At 42.4% G+C, this 25,688-nt stretch overlaps 1 protein-coding gene across 18 annotated transcripts in view; it reads right to left on the reverse strand.

Annotated features, from left to right (window-relative positions):
• AFDN (afadin, adherens junction formation factor) overlaps positions 1-25,688 on the reverse strand; it is a 2,152,715-nt gene that overhangs the window by 106,763 nt on the left and 2,020,264 nt on the right. For 9 of the 18 annotated variants that reach the window (XM_086927064.1, XM_086927062.1, XM_086927060.1 and 6 more), the window contains one exon: positions 721-1,006. In XM_086927064.1, coding sequence (XP_086783190.1) covers positions 721-1,006 — 286 coding nt within the window. Of the gene's footprint in view, positions 1-492; positions 1,007-25,688 lie in introns of all 18 variants that reach the window. The other 9 variants (XM_086927054.1, XM_086927053.1, XM_086927051.1 and 6 more) reach the window with 1 other exon arrangement.

The following is a 25,688-nucleotide window of genomic DNA, read 5'->3' on the forward strand; positions in this document are numbered from 1 at the left end:
ACCACATACGCTGTGGCTACTAACGGCCTTCTTACAGGAAAAGATGTGAAATGAAGTTCACACACAATAAAAATATTTAAGCAAAGTAATAACGAGCAGCAAAAGCTAAGAATAAAAGAAAGATGAAATATGAAATAGCAGAAAATGTAAGCCGAAACCAACAGTACTTTATTTAATCTTGATCAGGTGAAACAGAGTAATTTCATAATTTGGTGTTACGATTGTTTGGAGAAAAAGTGGTATACCAAAAGATTTTGGAGAAGAGGAGACTTTGGACAGAATAAAAACATTTTTAAATCTAAATAATGAGAACTTAATGTGGACACCAGGATTAGAGAAAAGGATCAAGATCACAGTGATAGGAATGATCAAGTGAAATCTTTCTGTATTATTTTTAAAGGAAATGATTTCCTATATACAGTGGAAAGGGAGCAGGATAGTTCCTGACTACACACAGAATTTACAAAAATAGAACATGTTTTTTTCCTCTACCTTTTGCGTTGCTTGTATGGAAGAAACTTGGTTTGTTTGGCAGGGGAGGAGGGGCCAGACCTGTTTTGTAAGTAGTACTGTTGGCATTGGCTGAGGGTGGCTGGAATGAATTGGAGAGAAAGATGCCATCTGACACAGGGCGAGGCTGGCGAGTGGTCTGCTGTAGCCTAACTGCAGCTGGAGGTAGGTCACCATAAGACTTTCTTGTGCTGGAGAATTTATCCTGACCTGCTAAGTGTGCATCCTCGTCCTCCTCCTCATTGTAAGCAACAAACTTGGCAGTGTAGATTGTGTCAGGGGAGAGGGCCTGTGTTTTGAGGTAAGAGGTGTTTCGCTGAGGTGGGGGAGGAGGAGCATTAGAAGATGGTGGTGGAGGCTGAAGCTCATACTCCCTTGGGAAAGGAGGTCTGTACAGGCCAGGGTCATCGGGCTCTAACAATCGTCGCTCAGCTTCTTCATGCTGTCTTCGCCTTTCTGCTTCCAAACGGTTGTAATATTCCTCTTCCTGCCGCCTCTGTGTGGTCAAAGAAAAGCAAAGAAATCTGATATAATTCAGTTCTTGAATATGGAGTTTTGCTTTCTTATTAAAGTAAAACAACATTTTTTACCAAACATACACCCATACACACTGAACGCTGGTCATGTAAGCATGGTGATCTGTGTCTCTAGATGATTCTACACTTTAGGGTGGTTGACGATCACTCATGTAGAAGGCAGTGAATTGTCATTAAACTTTGGAATGAACTAAGAGAATAAAACTGTAAAACAAAAAAATTGAAATGTACTGCTTAAACACAATCATGTTGCAGGAAATTGGGTTATTAGATGTGAGGCCTGTACAACTAATAGGTTCACAATTGTCCTAACTCTGAACCATGCTCTCCATTGTAGCGCTCAACTCTCTCATGGTAGCGAGGCAGAGCAGTACAAGGCTTACTCAGAGGAGGTGGTGTGGGCTAGTAGTAATCATTCACTGGCACACAATAACAAAATTAATCATTGTCCTCTCTGTACTTTTATTACACACACACCTTACTAAATACTATATGTACATTGGCAAGGGGTCACACAACCATATCAATTGGGTCTATTGGTTTTGTCAAGGTCTAAGAGCAACAAGCACCATATGGAAATCATAGTGTACTTCAATGCAATTAAAAAAACTAATGTTACAGCATGAATGCACATATTTTTAATCATTAATATTTAAGATTTATCTATTGAATTATTGCCACGTATCCAAATTCGTAATTCTGTACTTAAAGCATTTACACTTTTACAGTCGTAATGTATCTAATGAATTATTGTTACGTATCCAATTTTGTAATTGGATACGTATGCATTTGAACTTTTATGGTAGTAATGACTGAAATGAAGTTGTTGATTGATTGATTGAATGCACCTATTAATACCGATAACACATATATATTGTGAGCAGACATCATTACCATTATGGTGAACTAATAAAGCATTTAGCATGAGTAAAACCTGTGTGTATTTTCTATACCTATTTCACCATGAAACTGCAATTATAAAAGCAGCCCTAGAGAACATGACATAGTAATGACATTGCATGGAACCATATACTTGGCACCTAGAGGGCGCTTCAATACATGTATTGCCTTTTTCCATGTTTAGGCCTTTCAGGCCAAAATGAATGCAACTATATACAAAGTCCCTAGAGGGCTTAGGACACTTCAAACTGTAGAGAAAAAGCTCCCGCCTTGGGAGTACTTAAAAATGTGAAGAAAATCCTGGGAAGGTTAATATTTTGGGGTCCCCTAACTTAGGGTTTGGACGTCACAAAAGTGTCCTGGGGAAAGTGGCACCTTTCGTTTTATCATTGGTGGTGACCCCCTCCTCCTGAGGCCACTACCAGGGGAGAATTAACCAAAATCAATGTGAAAATAAGCAGGCCCCGCAGGGCATTATGAAATGCTCCTCTGGGAGCGATAAACAGATAAGTATCGAACAAGTTACTTACCCGTGGTAACGATATATCTGTAAGAAACATTAGTTAGTGATAGATTCCTTACCTTAGAAATACCCCCAGGTGAAAGAGTGGATCCGGAAAGTTTTCGTCAGCAGTTCCCCTGTGCATCGGAAGGTGGCGTTGTGCGGCTCCGCGTCTGTCGTAGGCGTCGTGATCGCCGGGATGACGTTGCAGCAGCTACTTAGCCGCCGCCCTCGTGCGCTGACGTCAGTTCTGTACACGACTTTCCACGCCAGGAACTGAGGGCCATGCAAGATACCGACTACTGGTGTTTTGATGCTAGGGCCCTGAAAGGGATGACCTTAACCCTAGAAATTAGTTTGCAGAACGGGGAGGATGGGTGGGGCGGTAAGGAATCGATGACTAACAAATGTTTCTTACAGCTATATCGTTACCAGAGGTAAGTAACTTGTACATCTGAAAGAAACACGTATTGATAGATTCCTTATCTTAGAATAGATACCCAGCAATACAAACCCCATTGTTGGGTCCGTGAAACAAGATCACACAAGGAAGTCTCGGAGAACAGAACGGCCAAAGAAGCCGTCTCTCCGGACTTGGCTGTCCAGGCAATAATGCTTAGTAAAAGTGTGCAGCGATGCCCACATAGCTGCCTGATAGATGTCTTGCAGGGGGACACCACGTTCCAATGCTGTAGTGGCTGCCGTCGCCAGGGATTAATGGGCGCGCAGCCCCACCGGAGGCTCCTTTTTAGCCAAAGAATAACAGGCTTTGAAAAACAAGAGGACCCATCGAGAAATGGTCTGCTTGTGTACAGCCCAATCTTTCTTGGCGCCTACATAGTCAACAAAGAGCTGGTCATCCACCCGCAACAGTTGTGTGCAGTTCAGGTAAAATGAGAGTGCACGTTTTGGGTCCAGACGGTGGAGCCTCTCTCCCTCTCTGTAAGGGTGCTGAGGCGGAAAGAAAGTGGGCAGGGTGATAGTTTGCCTGATGTGGAAGGCAGTAACAACCTTTGGGAAGAAGGAAGGACGAGTGCCCGCACAACCTTGTCCGGATGAACAGACAGAAAAGAAGGTTTACAGGAAAGAGCCTGAAGCTCCTTCAAGCGCCTAGCGGAGGTGATGGCAACCAGGAAAGCAATCTTTAAAGTCAGCAACTAAGAGGACACTTGTGAACCGGCTCAAAAGGAGCGCACATCAAATAAGTAAGAACCAGATTCAAGTCCCACTGCAGCATCACAAACGGAATAGGAGGGAAAAGGTGAGTAATGCCTTTGAGAAATCTACTTACGACAGGGGACTTGAAAAGAGAGGACTGATCAGGGAGCCTGAGAAAGGCCGAAATTGCTGAAAGGAAGCCCTTAATAGTGCCCAGAGTAGAGCCCTGCCGGCCAAAGAAAGGAGGAACAAAAGGATTTCTGAAAGAGGGGTAGAAAGGGGATCTACAGCCTCTGCTGTGCACCATGCCACAAATTTGTTCCACCTGCAGGCGTATACCGATTTAGTGGAGGGACGCCCTTCAGGAGGCAAGTCAAATGGAATCAACTGTCGTCGCTCAATCTCCACGCAAGAAGGTGGAGGCTGAACAGGTTCAGGTGGAGGACCGTCACCTGCTGCTGCGACAGAAGATCCTCCGGAAGAGGCAGTTGGATTAGGGCATCCACCCTCATACTGAGTAGCTTGGGATATCAAACTCTTCAGGCCACAAGAATGTCTTGGGCCCGGTCGCGCCCGATCTTCTTCAGCACTCTGGGTAGAAGTGGTATAGCCGGAAAGGTGTACAATAGACGGCAACTCCGCTTGTGACGAAAAGCATAGCCGAGAGAGTGCCGCCTTGGAAATTCCAACGCGCAGAACTGCTGACATTGCGCGTTCTCTTTGGTGGTGAATAGATCCAACCAAGGCTCTCCCCACTGTTGAAAGAGACCTTGTGCCACCTCTGAGTGAAGACGCCATACGTGATCCATCATGCACCTGCGGCTGAGTTCGTCCGCCCTGGGGTTTAAAGAACCTGCCAAGTGTTATACCACCAAGGAAATGCCTTGACGTTCCAGCCATGTTCAGAGACGCAGAGCCTCCTGAATAAGGGTCCACGACCCCACCCGCCTTGCTCTTTGCAGTACCACATGGCGGTGGTGTTGTCTGTGAACACCTGTACTCCCTGCTTAATTTGTAAAATATTAAGTGCAAGTGCTCTAATTTTTTAGGAGACCACATCCACTTCCTCCACCGGCTCCACCCACATCCTCAACTGCCACTGCTGAAAGCCAGATGTAATACCGCATCTGAATTTTCAGCAATGGAGCCTTCGTTAAGTAAGGATTTGATAAAAGGTACCCCCAGCCCGAGAACTTTTTGAGAAAAATGTAATCAAAAAATGCACTTAAAGCACAATTTTAGAATACATTGGCTGAAATGACTAATGCACTGAAAGGGGACACCTATAATTACTGCCTTATAGGCTCCCATCTTCCTATTCTTTATGCCTACGCTCCTAAATAAAATTCCATTATAATTCCATGACAGGGCTAACAGGGAAGGTTAAGTGCTGGCAGTGAAGCAATAGCAAGATAGCACATATAGACAGAGGCAGAGAAAGGATGAAAACTGTGAAGAAAGGAGAGAGAGCGTCAGGCAGATGGTACAGGCAGTAATGTTGGAGTCACCAATGGTGCTAATTTTGAACAAAAGAAATCCAGGAGTTTTGTCACAATATTGTTGTGATGCGCAGGGGTTGTACTTCTGGGTATCTGGGTTAGACAGTTCTTGAAAGATGCTGAAGATTTCTCTTATTCAGTCAGACCTGTAAGATGAATTTTGTAAATTAAGACCTTTTGGTTCTCCTTATGCCACTATGGAGGCCTTACATGTATCTTTTTGAGAGGGGCTATTGTCAGTTAAAATAGTCTTGTGCAACTTGCAGTACAGGTTGAGACTGATTTATTTCAGCTCCACTGTCACCACATGGAACCATTTTTAGTGGATTTAATGCCAAATGTAGTGTTTCTTGTTTTGGGTGGTACCAACTTGCAGAGAGCAGTGATGTATTGTGGCATAGATTGTCCAGTAAGGCTTCAGTGCCATCCTATTTAAGAACGTTATTTGTAACAACATTCTGTATATCATATGGAAACATCTGCCATGAATGGTGCAGGTGTCATCAAGTCAAACCTAAAAGGTAGCTGACTTAAGATATGCTGAATGCTAATCATTGTGTATGGGACATTTATGTTTTTGAAAGGCATCAAAGAGGTTGGTGGTTTGAGGTGACAAATGTAACAAAATATGCACTTACTGGCTCCCTCCATGGTCATTATTTGCAGCCCAACGCAAGACATGTGTTGTTTACTCAGTATCAAAGTTCAATTGCCGTTAAATATATAATACAATTTAACTTCAACATTTAGTGTTTGAAACAAATGAATATTTGAATTGAGGACTGGAAATGTTTCCTAGTGTTACAGCAGAGTTCGTTTTTATTAGAACTCCAGACTTTACATTTACCCACATAAGGCTGATTTTGAAAGGGTTTTGCAGTCAAAAAGGCTGGAATTTTCAAAAAGGAAACAAAAAGTATAGAGGTGAGAAAAGGAAAAAAAACATTAATGAAAGGAAAAGTGGAGAAAGGGTGACAAAAGGAAGAAAACCCCAACTGTCAGCCTCAGCAAACTCGAAATACGTTTTGTATTTTTTCATGGGCAATCATTCAGAAGCCATTTCTTGTTTGGAGAATTTCTTTAAAACCCTATTTTATCATTAGCTACGACAAAAGGTTTTTAAGCACAAACTCCCCTGAAAACCTCAATCGATGGTGGGGATCCCTCTTTGCTCATCGGCGCCTTACAGGGATGGTCAAAGAGGGAGGTATTTTCCTTTTCTGGATAATCCCTTGTCTGGCATTGATAAGCAGTATAACAAGCTGGCACCTGAGGGTACCACAAGGAGCTCGCATTAGGGAAGTGCGAGGACCCGTCCTTATCCTACACTTCCCATCGCTCTGTTTATATCTCTCTTTATCAGGCTTGTGGCCGGACTGCCGTAGACCATTAATTTGCACATAAATTCAGTATCTCGCTCCAGCATTAGACCACTTAAATCCTTTGTATTTGCTACTAAATGGCCTGTGACTGTTACACTGTGCAAAACGAACTTGCATCACTGAGCACCAATCACACACCGAAGCTTCCAGGACAAACCAATCAAACATTTCATTGACTTGTAGAGACATGGCGGACACTGAACATTGCAAAATAAACAGATGCCACATTTCAGGTGCCCGTGAAGAAACTGCGGTCAGAAAACATTTACGAACAAGCAGATTCCACTGTTCAATGACCTATGTGGCACGCTCAGGTAAAAGCAGAGTTAGTTACTTACTTGATTACTGCCTTTTTCAAGATGCTTGCTGCTGCACGGCATGGTGCTACTACAGTTAATTGTGCCGGACTGCTGGCTAGTGCGTAGTGCGTGCGTGCGTGCCTCAAGACGATATGCATAGCTGCCAAGGTTTCAGATTGCTGTGTGTGACATTTTCATAATTTCAGTGTAATTATGAACGACATTCCAACAAATATGAGTGACACTTCCTTGTGAACAAAATCAAGCAATGAAGACGAGGGAATCATATATATATATATATATATATATATATATATATATATATATATATATATATATATATATATATATATATATATATATATATATATATATATATATATATATACTACTATAATAAAGCAAGAACTTTCAGGCTTTGAGGCGGGTAAACTTGGGAACCACAGCGCCAATCTACACACCCGATACACCGTTGAAATCGTCAGGGTGTGTAGATGGACATAGGCTACATGAAATTTAAAAAAAACGTAAATTTAAAAAATTTACTTTAAAAACAAAGTAGTCCCCTGAATGAAGCGCCGGCTGCGACGTCTACGTCATGACATCGAGAGCGCGGGGAGGAGCGGCGTTCAGGAGCAACAGGAAGAGCGGAGGACATGATCGCGGGGAGGAGCTGCAGACAGGCGGGGAGGAGCGGCGAGCGGTGGACAAGCGGTAATGACCAGCGAGAAGCGGAGGAGCAGTGGAGCGGTAAAATCAGCAGCGCGAGGAGGAGCGGCGAGTAAGGTAAGTGAACCATCCAAGAGCTGCGGGTGCGCAACGAGGGACGGGCGGAGGGACGGGCGGGAGCCATGGGTGCACGCAAGCCTGAAATGCTGCCCCCAGCCCCTTTCTGCCCCGGGCAACGCTGCCGCAAGCCTGAAATGCTGCCCCCAGCCCCCTTCTACCCCGGGCAACGCTGGGGCGGGCTGCTAGTATATATATATATATATATATATATATATATATATATAATATTCACTGAAAAAACCATAGGTTATAGACCATATATAGTTAGGGATTAGCATTTACAAAACCTTAATTTACTCGCACAAAACCATTGAAATTCGCATATATAGTTAGTTGCACTAACTATATATCGCGCACCCGCAATCCACTGCTGATGATGTCACATATTACATCATTCATGACATGGTCAGTGACATCACTGATGACATCACTGATGACAACATCCAGTGACTGTATGTTTCTGTAAAGTTAAAATATGTCTTACATATTGAAGAATGAGTGGATGTATAAGTGTCTGGATGAAGGATTTAGTAGGTGCATGACTGACTGTATGAGTGAGTGATTAAATGTGTCTCACTGAGTGCATGGGTTAGTGACTAAACTATCTTAATTTGTACATTATTATGTCTGTTCTGTAAACTGCTGCATGTGTTGATCAGTAGCTATATGAGTAACTATATAGGTTATTCATTGGTTGCCCTAATATTTGTATGGGAGACTGAGTGTGTGTGTGGCTGGGAGGTGTATGACTCTGTGCATAGATGTGTGAGCAGTTGATTCACTAGATGTATGGGTTCAAAAGTGCATGTGGAAACAGCTGCATGGGCGGTTGACTGTGTGCATGAGTGTATTGGTGAGTGAATGGATATCTCAGTGCAACATGTCAAAGTAAGTACATATTTAAAACACAGTACATGTGAGAGTTGACATATATAACTGTGCATAAGAGCCAGTGAATGTGTGAGTGGCTGTATGGATCATTGTGAACATGTATCAGGGATTGTATAAGAGAGTAAATATGTGTTAGTATATGTTTGAATAAGTAAGGTGTGTATAACTGTATAGTTGAGAAAATGGAGGTGTGATTGATTCTTTGCATGACTGACTAGGTGTGTGAGTAACTCCATGGATAAGTGACAGTCTGTGAGTGTCTGTTTACACTGATTGTAGCTAAGGTTATAATATAGTCGGAAAAGGTTCATCGTATTATCACATGAATGATATTATCAGTGATGTCATCAGTGATGTCAAATGAGATGTCATCAGTGATGTCAAATGAGATGTCATCAGTGATGTCATTTGAGATGTCATCAGTGATGTCATTTGAGATGTCATCAGTGTTGTCATTTGAGATGTCATCAGTGATGTCACTGACCATGTCATGAATGATGTAATATGTGACATCATCAGCAGTGGATTGCGGGTGCGCGATATATAGTTAGTGCAACTAACTATATATGCGAATTTCAATGGTTTTGTGCGAGTAAATTAAGGTTTTGTAAATGCTAATCCCTAACTATATATGGTCTATAACCTATGGTTTTTTCAGTGAATTTTCAAGGTTTTGTAAATGCTAATCCCTAACTATATATGGTCTATAACCTACGGTTTTTTCAGTGAATTTCAATGGTTTTTTAATAGCAAATATCAAAAGCTGTAAAATGTATTCTTATTCTAATTCAAAAATATATTTTATATTTTTGTAATATTATCTTTATATTTATTTGTTAGCTTAATAAGGTTCCGCGACCCGCTCCGCGAACCGGTAAACGTTCCATTAGTGCAACCACCGCGTTAGAAAACGATATCGTGACGCGTCGCGTAAGCGCAACGTATTGCGTTACCGCGAAATACGTCTTATGACGCGCCGCGTTAGCGCACCCAAAAGCGTTCTGGAACGCAAAATAAGGCGCGAAGCGCAGCTACTCGGAAGCGATCCGGGTCGCGTTACGGGACGCGTAACGTAAGCATAACAGTTTAGTGCTGAAGAAAGAAAAATTAGGGTACATTTTGAGTGACTTCTCAAATCCCCTTATATTTCATTAAAAAAATTCTGATATGCAGTCTCCCAAGATGGCCACCAGAGACAAAAGAGCCCAAATGTAGCCCAAATATCAGCCAGATGTAGCCCAACTATAGCCCAATGACAGAATGTCCCAGAGTGTTCTAAAGAACAACTAGAACGCTAACAGTCTTACTTATGACAAAAGTATGGCACACCTGAAGTCATCTTGATTGGAATAAAGTGGAAACACTTAATTCATTTAATTTTGCCATAGAAATTATATATATATATATATTCACTGAAAAAAACATAGGTTTCACACCAGTTATAGTTACCTGGAAATTTTACTGACATAAAACCATTGAAATTCCACGTTATAGTTAGTTGGACTCACTATAACTTGCGCGTGTAATGCACTGCTGATGACATCACATATTACATCACTCATGACATGGTCAGTGACATAACTCATGACATCACTGATGACACCATCCAATGAATGTGTATCTTTCTGAAAAATAAATATTTTTTATATATGTATATGTAAAGGTCGATGGAAGAATAAATGTTTAAATAAATGTTTTAATGAATGTTTTTTTAAAAAAATTGATTGGTAAACTGGCTTATTAAGTGTATCTTAGTGAATACATATATTAGCGAGTAATTTTTAAATATTTACATATATGTATCAGTGTTTCACTTTGTGTATAATTGGCTACATGGGTTGGTGAGTAGCTGCATGTGTGTGTATATGGGTTATTAGATGTTTTTTTAGTATCTTTATAATTGTCTGTTTGATTTGGTGGGGGTGTTACTTAGCACATAGATGCATCAATGACTGACTCACTGTTTGTATGTGTTTTGAAGACAGCATATGTGCCGGACTGTATGGGTGAATGAGTGTGTATATGTATGTGTTAGTAAGTGAATGACTGTCTCACTAGTGTCTTTATCAGTAACTACATTTGTTTTAATCTAGTATATGTGAGTATTGATGTATATAAGTGAGTATATGTGAGAGTGAGAGATTGAAAGAGTTCTTGTTTTAATAAGTATGTGTTTCTATAAGTGATTGTTTAAGAGAGTAAGTATGTGTAAGTTTCCTTAGAAGTAAGGTGGTAGTGTGTGTATAGCTGTATATGCAAAAAAATGGATGTTTAATAGTTTATTTGCATGTGTGAGTATGTGTGTGAGCAAGTTTTGGAAGACTGTCGGGGTGTTAACGGATGTAAAGGTGTCTCACTACATATGATAAGTGAGTATATGTATGAATAACTATATAGAACTGTTGGTGAATGAGTGGATGTGTATATAGATGGTGGAATTACTGAATTGGTTGTTGTAACTGGTATAGGTATCTATACTTTTATGTAAATGTTAGTTTCTATTTTTGAACATGTGTTTCAAGGGTTACTTTACAGTGAAAGGAGGTCAGTCACTCTGTCACAAGGATGGTGTCATCAGTAATGTCATGAGTGATGTCACTGACCATGTCATGAGTGATGTAATATGTGATGTCATCAGCAGTGCATTACACGCACAAGTTATAGTGAGCCCAACTAACTATAACGTGGAATTTCAATGGCTTTATGTCAGTAAAATTTCCAGGTAACTATAACTGGTGTGAAACCAATGGTTTTTTCAGTGAATTTAATAGGTTTTTTAAAATGCTAATTCCTAACTATAACTGGTGTGAAACCTATGGTTTTTTCAGTGAATTTCATAGGTTTTTTAAATGCTAATTCCTAACTATAAGTCTCACTTTATAAGTAAGACTGTTAACGCTCTAGTTGTTCTTTAGAACACTCTGGTACATTCTATCATTGGGCTATAGTTGGGCTACATATGGCTGATATTTGGCTACATTTGTTTTTTTTGTCTCTGGTGGCCATCTTTGGGCTACATTGGGCTACATTTGGGCTACATTTGGGTTCTAACATATATATAGCCCAATGTAGCACAATATATTTTTTTCAAAGTTAATTTTCGTAAAAACCACTTGAGTATAGCAAAGGCACATCGGGCTACCAGTCCCTACAATTTTCCCATTTTTGTAAAAAAATGTTTTTGCCTTGGAGCGCTCCCGGTGCGCCCCCCGGAGAGCGTACTCATTTGAAGTGCCCCGGTGCGCGAACAGGGAAGCGTCCCGTTAGCGCCAATGTCGCGAACGAAAACATGATCGTGACGTATCGCGTAGCCGCGTCTGCGTGATACGCACGGCGTAAACGCACCCCGAAGCATTTGACGCGCTTACGCGACGCGCCCCGGGGCACGTAGCTTAAGCGCGTCGGGTCATGTGACCTGAAAATAACACTTTTGATTGGTTCACAACAGTTTTGTTTTCCAAATGATGAAAGACCCCACCTTTTTTCCTCATTTTCACTTTGTTGTTTGAGTGAAGAAGACTGTAAAAAATGGCTTCAGTAGTAGCTGCTGCAGGTGCATCTGGACCACCACCACCTCCACCACCACCACCACAAAGACCACCACAAGACCACATTGGTGGTCATGAAGAAGAGGAGGACGAAGAGGAGCAGGAGGAGAGGCAATATCTGCCTGAGGACACTCCCCCATACAAACCCAAAGAACATTTTATTTGGGAGTTTTTCAAAATGCCAAGGGGTGCCAAAAAAGTTAATGCAGCAAAGGTCACTTGCCTCATCTGTGACCAAGAACTGTCAAGAGGGGATCCAAACAGGAAATATTAGTTTGGGAACCACACAGTGATAAGGCACATGCAGAGGAAGCACCCAAACAATTATTCAAGAGCTGAAGTCAGGCAACTGAGCAAGAAACCTCCCCATCCTTCAACTTCAGGCACCTCCAACCAACCCACTCCATCGGGTGCAGAGGCTAGGGAGATGGTCCCTAATGTTCAAACAAAGTTTTCCAAATTTAAATTTGTTTGCATATATTGCAACAAAACTATATCTTATGGTGAGCAGAGCATCACTTTACTTAATCGAGCTGCAGACAACCATCACTGCAGCAAGCAACCTTAATTTTTTTCTATTTTTTTGCTCCAGTTGAGCTGTTTGCAATTCCCTGTCTTTTGTTTCACCCCAGAAAAACTACAAAAAAATATAAAATTGTTCTGAAAATCCCCCCCCAAAAAATGTTCCAAAAATCAAAAAAATATATAAAACATAAAAAGAAAAAAAACAGTTCTTTTCAGAACTACCTCCCATTTATATTAAATGTTTTACATTTTTAAACTCTGCCATTCTCTTTTTTCCCTGGTGCGCTCCCCGGTGCGCTCCCCGATGCGCTTACCGGGCGCTCCCCCCGCGCAAATCGAAAAAAAAAATTACTTTTTTGCACAGCGGGACCCTTTTATAGCCCCCACATCAAACCTAGGGGGTCAGGGGGGGTCTACCCTGCCCCCTTATGGTCAATTCCCCCTTTGTTTTGGCCACCTCTTGTGTCTCGATCCTAACGAGACACAAGATGGCGGCCGCTCTGGACTGTTTCGAATGTTTACAGACACCCAAGAACCAATCAGCTTTCTGCGCGCAAGTCGCGTCCGGAGCGCTCCCCGGAACGCGTACCGGGGCGCGCTTATAGATATATATTTTTTTTTAACCTAAATTACTCAAAATCCACTGTAGCACATATATTGAGACATAGCAAAGGCACATCGGGCGACCAGTCCCTACAATTTTGCCAAATTTGGTGTAAGTCCATTCAGCCGTTCGGGCTAAAAGTGAGGTCGACCGCCCTATGGAAATTAACATGGGGAAAACGCGTTTTGGGACCCCGCTTTTATCTCGGCCCCCGCTTGAAGCATTCCCCCCAAACTTTCAGGGAAGGACCGGAGCTCGACGAGGCCATTTTGAGGAAATTTTCAAGCAGATTCGTCAACCGGTGCCAAAGTTATTCAAAATAGAATTTTGAGATTTAACATTGAAAAAAATCCTAACTATAACTACCTACTGGCGACCGCCAGTAGGTAACATATATATATATATATATATATATATATTCACTGAAAAAACCATAGGTTTCACACCAGTTATAGTTAGGAATTAGCATTTAAAAAACCTATCAAATTCACTGAAAAAACCATAGGTTTCACACCAGTTATAGTTAGGCGGACATTTTACTCGCATAAAACCATTGAAATTCCCACGTTATAGTTAGTTGGACTCACTATAACTTGCGCGTACAATGCACTGCTGATGACGTCACATATTACATCACTCATGACATGGTCAGTGACATCACTCATGACATCACTGATGACATCTCAAATGACATCACTCATGACATCATCCAGTGAATGTGTATCTTTCTGAAAGATAAATATTTTTTATATATGTATATCTAAAGGTTGATGGAAGAATAAATGGGTAAATAAATGTCTAAATGGATGTTTTTTTGTGTAAAATTGATTGGTTAACTGACTTATTAAATGTATCTTAGTGAATACATATATTAGAGAGCAATGTTTAAATATTTAAATATCTGTATCTGTGTCTCACTTTGTGTATAAGTGGCTGCATGGGTTGGTGAGTAGCTACATGAGTGTGTATATGGGTTATTAGTTGTTTTTTTGAGTATCAGTATCAGTGTCTGTATGGTTCGGTGGGGGATATTACTAGAGCACAGATGCATGAATGAGTGACTCACTATTTGTATGTATTTTGAAGACAGCATGTGTGCAAGACTGTATGGGTAGATGATTGTGTGTATGGGTGGGTTAGTGAGTATGTGTTTTTATAATTGATTGTTTAAGAGAGTAAATATGTTTGTTTCTGTAGAAGTATGTGTAGTGGTGTGTATATAGCAGTATAATCAACTGAATGGTTTATTTGCATGTGTGAATTTGTGTGTGAGTAACTATATGGATGAGTATTAGTGTGTAACAGGATGTATAGGTGTATGAGTACATATGATGAGTAAGTACATGCATGAGTGACTATATAGAACTGTTGGTGAAAGAGTGGATGTGTATGTAGATGTTGGAATTACCTAATAGGTTGTAATTGGTATTGGTTTCTCCTTTTTTAAGAAAATGTTAGTTTCTATCTTTGAATGTGTGTGTCAAAGGTTATTTTATGCTGATAGGAGGTCTGCCACTTTGTCACAAGGATGTTGTCGTGAGTGATGTCATTTGAGATGTCATCAGTGATGTCATGTGTGATGTCACTGACCATGTCATGAGTGATGTAATATGTGACGTCATCAGCAGTGCATTGCACGCGCAAGTTATAGTGAGTCCAACTAACTATAACGTGGGAATTTCAATGGCTTTATGCGAGTAAAATTTCCACCTAACTATAACTGGTGTGAAACCTATGGTTTTTTCAGTGAATATATATATATATATATATATATATATATATATATATATATATATATATATATATATATATATATATATATATACACACAGCAGTATTACACTCCATTCAGTCCAGTACCACAATCTATCAAAGGACATTACGGTTGCAAAACAGAGTATGCTGTTTACGTCCTGGCATGCACGTGTGATCTCAGGTATATGGGAAGCACCAAACTACCAGTGCATGCCAGGATATTGCAGCATATCAGAGCAATCGTGAACAACGATAGCTCCTATCCGGTAGCTAGACACTTTAAGAGTGTACACAACAACAACCTCCAGTGTCTTAGCTATTATGTCATCACCTCAGTACCCAAACCTAGAAGGGGCAGAGACCGTGATAGGATGCTTGGACAATTAGAGTCCAAAATGATCTTAGAATTAGATTCTAAGGTACCGAATGGACTCAACACCACGGAAGATCTGTATCATTTCTTATGAGGACAACAGTCTACAGATTCCGTAGGTAAAATAGGTGTATTTATACTGCATAGCAACATTAAGGTTGTGAGAGGTGTCTCCAGCCAGCCACCTACAATGAATCTATTTTTCAACCATGTCTCAGTCCAACGCCCAGATTAGACTTTTCTCTTTTTTTCCCTTTTTTTCCCTTCAAACTGTAAATAACAGGGGCGAACTTGGGTTCTCCCTGTGAAAATACAGTCACTTTATGGAATTCTTTTTGAAAATAGGTCACATAGGGGTTGCCATCGACACTTGATGTCCCCGAATGTGTAACTAGTTGGATTTGGAACAGGAGGATTTAAAACTGGATTTAAATACTTTGCATGATATTGCACATTTTTTTGCGTAATGTTGCACAAGAGAGTGTCCAGTTTACTTCACGCCATTGCACTTTGATAAAATGTAAATTATAAATGAAATTACATGTATATATTTTTCTACCTAAACATAATAGTTTTTAAGTATGTATAATTGTACTTTTAAACTGGTCCTGGTGGACAAAGGCAATGGATTTCCTGCAGGTTTTAAGGAAGTTGATTTTATATCTATTTATATTGTAAATAGGATAGATCATATTTTTTGGATTTTGCACAAAAATATTTATTGGCATTTCTTTGCACATACGAAAAGGACATACGCACACTGCACTTTATTGCGGTTTTGATAAATTGAAGCAAACAAGCATCCATGCTGATAGTAAACGAAAAACTAACAACTGAATGAAATAATGATATAGTTATCCAACTATTTACATATGTAATCAAGGGTACTTTACATTGTATTGAAATGTGACCTATAAGTATTTCTTTTATATTTATTATTTGTGCATCACATGGTGTATATGAAGGGGTTTAAAAAGAGGCATCATGGGAAATATTTTTTATGTGAGCAAGGGCAACCGCCCGAAACGCGTCATCTGTTAGCGCTGCTGTGACCTTCACTTGAATAAAGTACCTTTTGCCAGCAATTTGGGATTCGTTGGTTTTTTCCTGGGACAGAACAACAACTGGCATTCCCAAGGTGAACCTACATCGTTTGATTTAATCCGCGGAGGGTGGTTGCCTCCGCCACAAATCCACTCCCTTTTAGATGTCCGTGGACTTCAACCAACTCTTCGTGTATCTGAGTTATCAGAATTTCACCACGGACCCTGCCTGAGGAAGCTGCCACACCTACTTTCAGTTTGTGCATCGCGCTGTGAAGGGCGCCAGAAACACGCCGGATAAAGCTTTAGACGCGAGGAAATTAAAAGCGGCAAAGCGGAGGCGTGTAAGCGGCCAAAGAATCATACTGCGGTGAGTGAAAGTGATCAAGGGCAGATTTCCATTAACAGGCGGTAGGGAGGACTTTGGCTGTCAGCGCGAACGGGAAACAATCTCTGTTTCACGCTTGAAGACACACACCGATAATATTGAAGGTCAGTCAGCAGGACGCTAGCAGTTTAGAAATGTCGGAGGAGACAGTTAAAGAAAGGGAAAAGGCATCGCTGGAGCTCTTTCACAACCTGCCTAATGTTACTAGAAAGGAAGCTACTGCAGGCTCTGCATCAAATGTACAACAAGCACCATTAACTAATGAAATACAAATAAAAAATCTGATGAAACGCATGGAAAAGTGCATGAAGAGTGAATGCACGAAATGGTGGGAGCACAAATCGCTTTCAATGTATGTGGCAGAGGGTCGGGTCCCACGGGGACTGAGAATCCTTTTGGCCCCCAGCTATGATCAACCACATCCAGACATGTTAAAAGAATGGGGTCTAACCAACTTGGAATCATCTACTAAGCTGATCAACATATTAATTAAATATGCTGAAATAGACCGTTTGCAGTTGTTAAAAGATATGGAAAACATCAATGAGGAACTGACTAGATTTGAACCAAATGAATTGATACCGAAATTAGAAAAGGAAATTCAGGAGCACCTTAAAGTACATGAGGACAAAATGAAAACAAGGAAAGCGTGGAAATTTGCACGCGGCAAGGACGATTTTGAAAATGGGAAAATCTACACTTTCGCACGCCAGTTCGATAATGCAAGACGCTTAAAAGCCAACCCAAAAGCGACCCCAGTCACCAGTACTACAACAGAGGGCAGCACTAATGCTAGCCATGACACGGAAGGGGGAATCAGTGAGACTGAATCCAATAGCAGCAATTTAAGCAGTCTCTATTCTGATGAAGATCCCAGGGGAGAGGCAGGTGGCTCAGAACCAACCCATGTCCTCAATGTTGGCGAAGAGGTTGATTTTTTAGTCAACGCCCGCTTGCAAAGTCTGCGCTCACACAATCGACAGGGGCAATATCAAAATGGGCAAGGATCAACAGAAACCAAAAAAAAAGGTAGAAAAACCACAAAGCCAAACAGCAACAAAAAGAAAAAGTTATGGCGGAAAAACAAAAACCAATAGGAATTAATAACAACAGCATTGTGAACCTATTAACAACTGGGGAGCTCACAAGTAAATAGTGATGTCAATATGGAGCAGTCCACACAACAAGAACTAAGAGAAGCATCCATATACCAAGTTGGAGCTGGCGCCAGCCCATTCAAACCAGCCTCTAATTTCATGCCAACCATGCCAAGAGACGCCATTGATTCTTTTCACGAAGTAGTCACGGCAGATCTCAAGAGACTGTACCATCAAGTGAAACACCGCAAGAGAATCAAAACAGAAAAAGAAAAGGAATATTGGGCATTAATTAACAAACTGAAAAATGATCATCAAATTATCGTATGCACCGCAGATAAAGGAGGCAATATAGTCATCTGGCCCCAGGTTCAATATGTGGAGGAAGCCACAGACAGCTTTCAGACACGGTATGCTACGCCAAAACAAACATGCAAGAATACAATTTGTCCAGAGATCATTTAAAAAAACTTCTCTATAAATTTAAAAGGGAAGGACTGATTTCAAATGAAGAGTTCAAATTCCTTCATGTTGAACATCCAGTCTTGCCAAAATTCTATTTGATTCCCAAAATACATAAAGGCAGGTGTCCAGTGCCGGGCAGACCTATCATCTCTGCCATTGACAGTGTAACAGAACATCTGGCACAGTATACAGATTATTTTTTACAGTCCCTTGTGAGCAGTCTGCCTACGTACATAAGAGATACGGGACACTTTTTACAAAAATTGAAAAACATTGCCTAGTCATAAGACTGTATATTGGTAATATTGGACATCGAAGCCCTCTATACCAGCATAGATCATGTGAGAGGGCTGGAAGCACTGGACTATTTCTTAAGCACCCGACCAGTGCATTGTTATAATCATAACAAGATGTTGAGTGAATTTGTAAGCTGGTGTTTGCATCACAATTATTTCTTGTTTGGTAAAGACATTTATATACACAAAAGGGGTGTGGCCATGGGGGCCTGCTTCTCTCCCAGCTAGGAGTGTCTTCACGTTGGCTGGTGGGAGAAGCGGGTCCTCATGGAAACACACCGGGCGGTGTTTGCTACCAATGTAGTCATGTGGGTTCGTTTTATAGACAATGTGTTTTTAATTTGGAGGGGCACTGAAGAAAGTGTGAAAGAGTTCATTTTGGCCCTAAACAACAATGAAGACAACCTGAGGTTCACACACAATATTAGTAAAACATCGGTGGACTTTTTAGACGTCAGGGTCTTTCACACAGCAGGACACCTAGCCACCACATTGCATAGAAAAGACACATCGGGTAACACAACCCTACATGCAACAAGTGCCCACCCTCGCCATGTCATTGATAACATTCCATATGGCGAGCTTCTTCGGGTGAAGAGAATCTGTAGCACTGATGAGGAGCTTAACACATGTACAGCCCAAGCATTAGACAGATTTCGGGAGCGAGGTTATAAGGAGAACATACTTACAAAAGCAGTCAACAAAATGAAATCCAGAGCAAGAGAAACCCTATTTTCACCAGTGGAGGCAAATAGGGTCCCAGTAGGAGGTTCGGCTGAATCTCCTATTAGATTCATTACTGCATACAGTGGCCAGGACAGAAAAATCTGGTCTATTCTCAGTAAAAGTTGGCCTATCCTCCAAACAGATGCAGTTATTCGCATCATTTACCAGCACGGCCAGAGATTACATTTCGGAGGGGACCCTCCCTACGTATGCGTATCTCCAAACCTTGCCCGAACTACCTATAACAAAAAAACCTTGGTTTCCACCGCGGGTAGGATTCTATAAATGCAGTAGCTGCAGAGCCTGCAAATTTGGAGTAAACACACAGCAGTATTACACTCCATTCAGTCCAGCACCACAATCTATCAAAGGACATTACGGTTGCAAAACAGAGTATGCGGTTTACGTCCTGGCATGCACGTGTGATCTCAGGCATGTGGGAAGCACCAAACTACCAGTGCATGCCAGGATATTGCAGCATATCAGAGCAATCGTGAACAACGATAGCTCCTATCCAGCAGCTAGACACTTTAAGAGTGTACACAACAACAACCTCCAGTGTCTTAGCTATTATGTCATCACCTCAGTACCCTAACCTAGAAGGGGCGGAGACCGTGATAGGATGCTTAGACAATTAGAGTCCAAAATGATCTTAGAATTAGATTCTAAGGTACCGAATGGACTCAACACCACGGAAGATCTGTATCACTTCTTATGAGGACAACAATCTACAGATTCCGTAAGTAAAATAGGTGTATTTATACTGCATAGCAACATTAAGGTTGTGAGAGGTGTCTCCAGCCAGCCACCTACAATGAATCTATTTTTCAACCATGTCTCAGTCCGACGCCCAGATTAGACTTTTCTCTTTTTTCCCCTTTTTTTTCTTCAAACTGTAAATAACAGGGGCGAACTTGGGTTCTTCCTGTGAAAATACAGTCACTTTATGGAATTCTTTTTGAAAATAGGTCACATAGGGGTTGCCATCGACACTTGATGTCCCCGAATGTGTAACTAGTTGGATTTGGAACAGGAGGATTTAAAACTGCATTTAAATACTTTGCATGATATTGCACATTTTTGTGCGTAATGTTGCACAAGAGAGTGTCCAGTTTACTTCACGCCATTGCACTTTGATAAAATGTAAATTATAAATGAAATTACATGTATATATTTTTCTACCTAAACATAATAGTTTTTAAGTATGTATAATTGTACTTTTAAACTGGTCCTGGTGGACAAAGGCAATGGATTTCCTGCAGGTTTTAAGGAAGTTGATTTTATATCTATTTATATTGTAAATAGGATAGATCATATTTTTTGGATATTGCACAAAAATATTTATTGGCATTTCTTTGCACATACGAAAAGGACATATGCACATTGCACTTTATTGCGGTTTTGATAAATTGAAGCAAACCAGCATTCATGCTGATAGTAAACGAAAAACTAACAACTGAATGAAATAATGATATAGTTATCCAACTATTTACATATGTAATCAAGGGTACTTTACATTGTATTGAAAAGTCACCTATAAGTATTTCTTTTATATTTATTATTTGTGCATCACATGGTGTATATGAAGAGGTTTAAAAAGAGGCATCATGGGAAATATTTTTTATGTGAGCAAGGGCAACCGCCCGAAACGCGTCATCTGTTAGCGCTGCTGTGACCTTCACTAGAATAAAGTACCTTTTGCCAGCAATTTGGGATTTGTTGGTTTTTTCCTGGGACAGAACAACAACTGGCATTCCCAAGGTGAACCTACATCGTTTGATTTAATCCGCGGAGGGTGGTTGCCTCCGCCACGAATCCACTCCCTTTTAGATGTCCGTGGACTTCAACCAACTCTTCGTGTATCCGAGTTATCAGAATTTCACCACGGACCCTTCCTGAGGAAGCTGCCACACCTACTTTCAGTTTGTGCACCGCGCTGTGAAGGGCGCCAGAAGCACGCCGGATTAAGCTTTAGACACGAGGAAATTAAAAGCGGCAAATCGGAGGCGTGTAAGCGGCCAAAGAATCATACTGCGGTGAGTGAAAGTGATCAAGGGCAGATTTACATTAACAGGCGGTGGGGAGGACTTTGTCTGTCAGCGCGAACGGGAAACAATCTCTGTTTCGCGCTTGAAGACACACACCGATAATATTGAAGGTCAGTCAGCAGGACGCTAGCAGTTTAGAAATGTCGGAGGAGACAGTTAAAGAAAGGGAAAAGGCATCGCTGGAGCTCTTTCACAACCAGCCTAATGTTGCTAGAAAGGAAGCTACTGCAGGCTCTGCATCAAATGTACAACAAGCACCATTAACTAATGAAATACAAATAAAAAATCTGATGAAACGCATGGAAAAGTGCACGAAGAGTGAATGCACCAAATGGTGGGAGCACAAATCGCTTTCAATGTATGTGGCAGAGGGGCGGGTCCCACGGGGACTGAGAATCCTTTTGGCCCCCAGCTATGATCACCCACATCCAGACATGTCAAAAGAATGGGGTCTAACCAACTTGGAATCATCTACTAAGCTGATCAACATATTAATTAAATATGCTGAAATAGACCGTTTGCAGTTGTTAAAAGATATGGAAAACATCAATGAGGAACTGACTAGATTTGAACCAAATGAATTGATACCGAAATTAAAAAAGGAAATTCAGGAGCGCCTTAAAGTACATGGGGACAAAATCAAAACAAGGAAAGCGTGGAAATTTGCACGCGACAAGGACGATTTTGAAAATGGGAAAATCTACACTTTCGCACGCAAGTTCGATAATGCAAGACGCTTAAAAGCCAACCCAAAAGCGACCCCAGTCACCAGTACTACAACAGAGGGCAGCACTAATGCTAGCCATGACACGGAAGGGGGAATCAGTGAGACTGAATCCAATAGCAGCAATGTAAGCAGTCTCTATTCTGATAAAGATCCCGGGGGGCGGCAGGTGGCTCAGAACAAACCCATGTCCTCAATGTTGGCGAAGAGGTTGATTTTTTAGTCAACGCCCGCTTGCAAAGTCTGCGCTCACACAATCGACAGGGGCAATATAAACAAGCATTTGCAATGCAATAGGTCTCGCATTATTTAAGTTTGAGCTATTAGCATTGTAAATGGCAATTGTTTTTTGCTTTATGCTATAGTTTTTTTTTTACATAAAAAGCTTCATATAAAATATGTTTTATTAAAGTTATTTATGCAGTATCTAAATTTTGTTTGCATAAAACAGTATAATACTATCTTAGTAAAAAAGTCAAATATTTTAATGGAAATTCACCAAATGTTCATTTATGTGCTGGTTTTGAAAATAGCTAAATTAATAGCTTTGTCATTTACAATGCCAATAGTTATAACTTTCGCAAATGTGACACCTATAGCATTTGTCATGCAACATTTGTATTTACGTGACTTAGATGTATTGATATTACAAATAACAATGGCTTTTAATTTTTTTAAATACTTAATAAAAGTGATTGTAATTTATAATGGCAATAGCTTAAACTTTTGTAAATAACTTTTGTGAAGATTATGTTCAGTGTATTTTATTGTAACAAAATCCAAGAACAGAAGTGAAATATTAACATCTTTTTGTGACATTTGTAATAAAGCTTGAAACATTGAGAGAACATATTTGTGCTGTGGTGGTGCTGAGTGATGCTGTGGTGGTGCTGAATGGGGCTGTGGTGATGCTGAGTGATGCAGTGGTGGTGCTGAGTGGTGCTATGGTGGTGCTGTGGTGGTGCTGAGTGATGCTGTGGTGGTGCTGAGTGGTGCTGTGGTGGTTCTGAGTGATGCTGTGGTGGTTCTGAGTGATAATGTGGTGGTGCTGAGTGACTGTACTCACTGTCACTCTGCACTCACTGTCACTCTGCACTCACTGTCACTCTGCACTCACTGTCACTCTGCACGCACTGTCACTCTGCACGCACTCTGCACTCACTGTCACTCTGCACTCACTGTTCCTCTGCACGCACTCTGCACTCACTGTTCCTCTGCACTCACTGTTCCTCTGCACTCACTGTTCCTCTGCACTCACTGTTCCTCTGCACTCACTGTCACTCTGCACTCACTGTCACTCTGCACTCACTGTCACTCTGCACTCACTGTCACTCTGCACTCACTGTCACTCTGCACTCACTGTTCCTCTGCACGCACTCTGCACTCACTGTCACTCTGCACTCACTGTCACTCTGCACTCACTGTTCCTCTGCACTCACTGTTCCTCTGCACTCACTGTTCCTCTGCACTCACTGTCACTCTGCACTCACTGTCACTCTGCACTCACTGTCACTCTGCACTCACTGTCACTCTGCACTCACTGTCACTCTGCACTCACTGTCACTCTGCACTCACTGTCACTCTGCACTCACTGTCACTCTGCACTCACTGTCACTCTGCACTCACTGTCACTCTGCACTCACTGTCACTCTGCACTCACTGTCACTCTGCACTCACTGTCACTCTGCACTCACTGTCACTCTGCACTCACTGTCACTCTGCACTCACTGTCACTCTGCACTCACTGTCACTCTGCACTCACTGTCACTCTGCACTCACTGTCACTCTGCACGCACTGTCACTCTGCACGGACTGTCACTCTGCACGCACTGTCACTCTGCACGCACTGTCACTCTGCACGCACTCTGCACTCACTGTTTCTGCACGCACTCTGCACTCACTGTCACTCTGCACTCACTGTCACTCTGCACTCACTGTCACTCTGCACGCACTCTGCACTCACTGTCACTCTGCACTCACTGTCACTCTGCACTCACTGTCACTCTGCACTCACTCTGCACTCACTGTCACTGCACTCATTCTGCACTCACTGTCACTCTGCACGCACTCTGCACTCACTGTCACTCTGCACGCACTCTGCACTCACTGTCACTCTGCACTCACTGTCACTCTGCACTCACTGTCACTCTGCACTCACTGTCACTCTGCACTCACTGTCACTCTGCACTCACTCTGCACTCACTGTCACTGCACTCACTGTCACTCTGCACGCACTCTGCACTCACTGTTTCTGCACGCACTCTGCACTCACTGTCACTCTGCACTCACTGTCACTCTGCACTCACTGTCACTCTGCACTCACTGTCACTCTGCACTCACTCTGAAATCACTGTCACTCTGCACTCACTCTGCACTCACTGTCACTGCACTCATTCTGCACTCACTGTCACTCTGCACTCACTCTGCACTCACTGTCACTCTGCACTCACTGTCACTCTGCACGCACTCTGCACTCACTGTCACTCTGCACTCACTGTCACTCTGCACTCACTGTCACTCTGCACTCACTGTCACTCTGCACTCACTGTCACTCTGCACTCACTGTCACTCTGCACGCACTGTCACTCTGCACGCACTCTGCACTCACTGTTTCTGCACGCACTCTGCACTCACTGTCACTCTGCACTCACTGTCACTCTGCACTCACTGTCACTCTGCACTCACTGTCACTCTGCACGCACTCTGCACTCACTGTCACTCAGCACTCACTGTCACTCTGCACTCACTGTCACTCTGCACTCACTGTCACTCTGCCCTCACTGTCACTCTGCCCTCACTGTCACTCTGCACTCACTGTCACTCTGCACTCACTCTGCACTCACTGTCACTCTGCACGCACTCTGCACTCACTGTCACTCTGCACTCACTGTCACTCTGCACTCACTGTCACTCCGCACTCACTGTCACTCTGCACGCACAGTATCGGGCTTGTCTGGTTCTGCACCCACCTCAGGGTTCCGGGTGGGGCGATCCTGCCACCCCCCTCGTCGTATCCAGGTGTCTTTCTTCCCTGTGCTCAGTCTTCAGTCGCTCCGAAGCCCGTCCCTTGGAGCTATCCCAGGCGGGTCTCTGCCAGCAGGGGCGTGTTGTGCGTTTGCAAGTGGTCTATCTCCGTGTGGCCCTTGAGGTCAGGGTTGGCTGAGGTGGCTATCTCATCCCTTCTCCTTCCGCCCGGTTCGTGAATATGGTCCGGCCCTCTCCCGTGTAGCGCTTGTCCTCTCACAATGACCCCTGGTGCAGGGGGGGGTGGGGGGGGCACTATCTCTTCTTCCAGTTCCTAGTATCCCCACTGCTGCTTCAGGGCCTTCTTCTCCGTTCGGCTGTGTGCCTTGTCACGTAGGGGGAGGGGGGGCAATGTCCGGAGTCTCACCCCCTGCCGCTCTCGTGATCGTTCTGCTCTCCCTTCCCTGCGTGGCCCCGATTCCTTGCTAGTGTCGTCCCTGGCGGGGTCAGCCTCCGCTGCTGGTGCCTCCCGTAGTCTGTCGCCTGCCCCCGTGTCTCGTGTGTCCTCCCCACCGGCCGTTCCACAGGCGGGAATGTGTGTATGGGGGGTGGGGAGAGGGCACCTCCGTCGATGCGGGTGGCACTAATGGGAATTCGGGGGTATGC

The sequence above is a fragment of the Lissotriton vulgaris genome, chromosome 6 (genome assembly GCF_964263255.1).
Source record: "Lissotriton vulgaris chromosome 6, aLisVul1.2, whole genome shotgun sequence".
Classification (NCBI taxonomy): Eukaryota; Metazoa; Chordata; class Amphibia; order Caudata; family Salamandridae; genus Lissotriton; species Lissotriton vulgaris.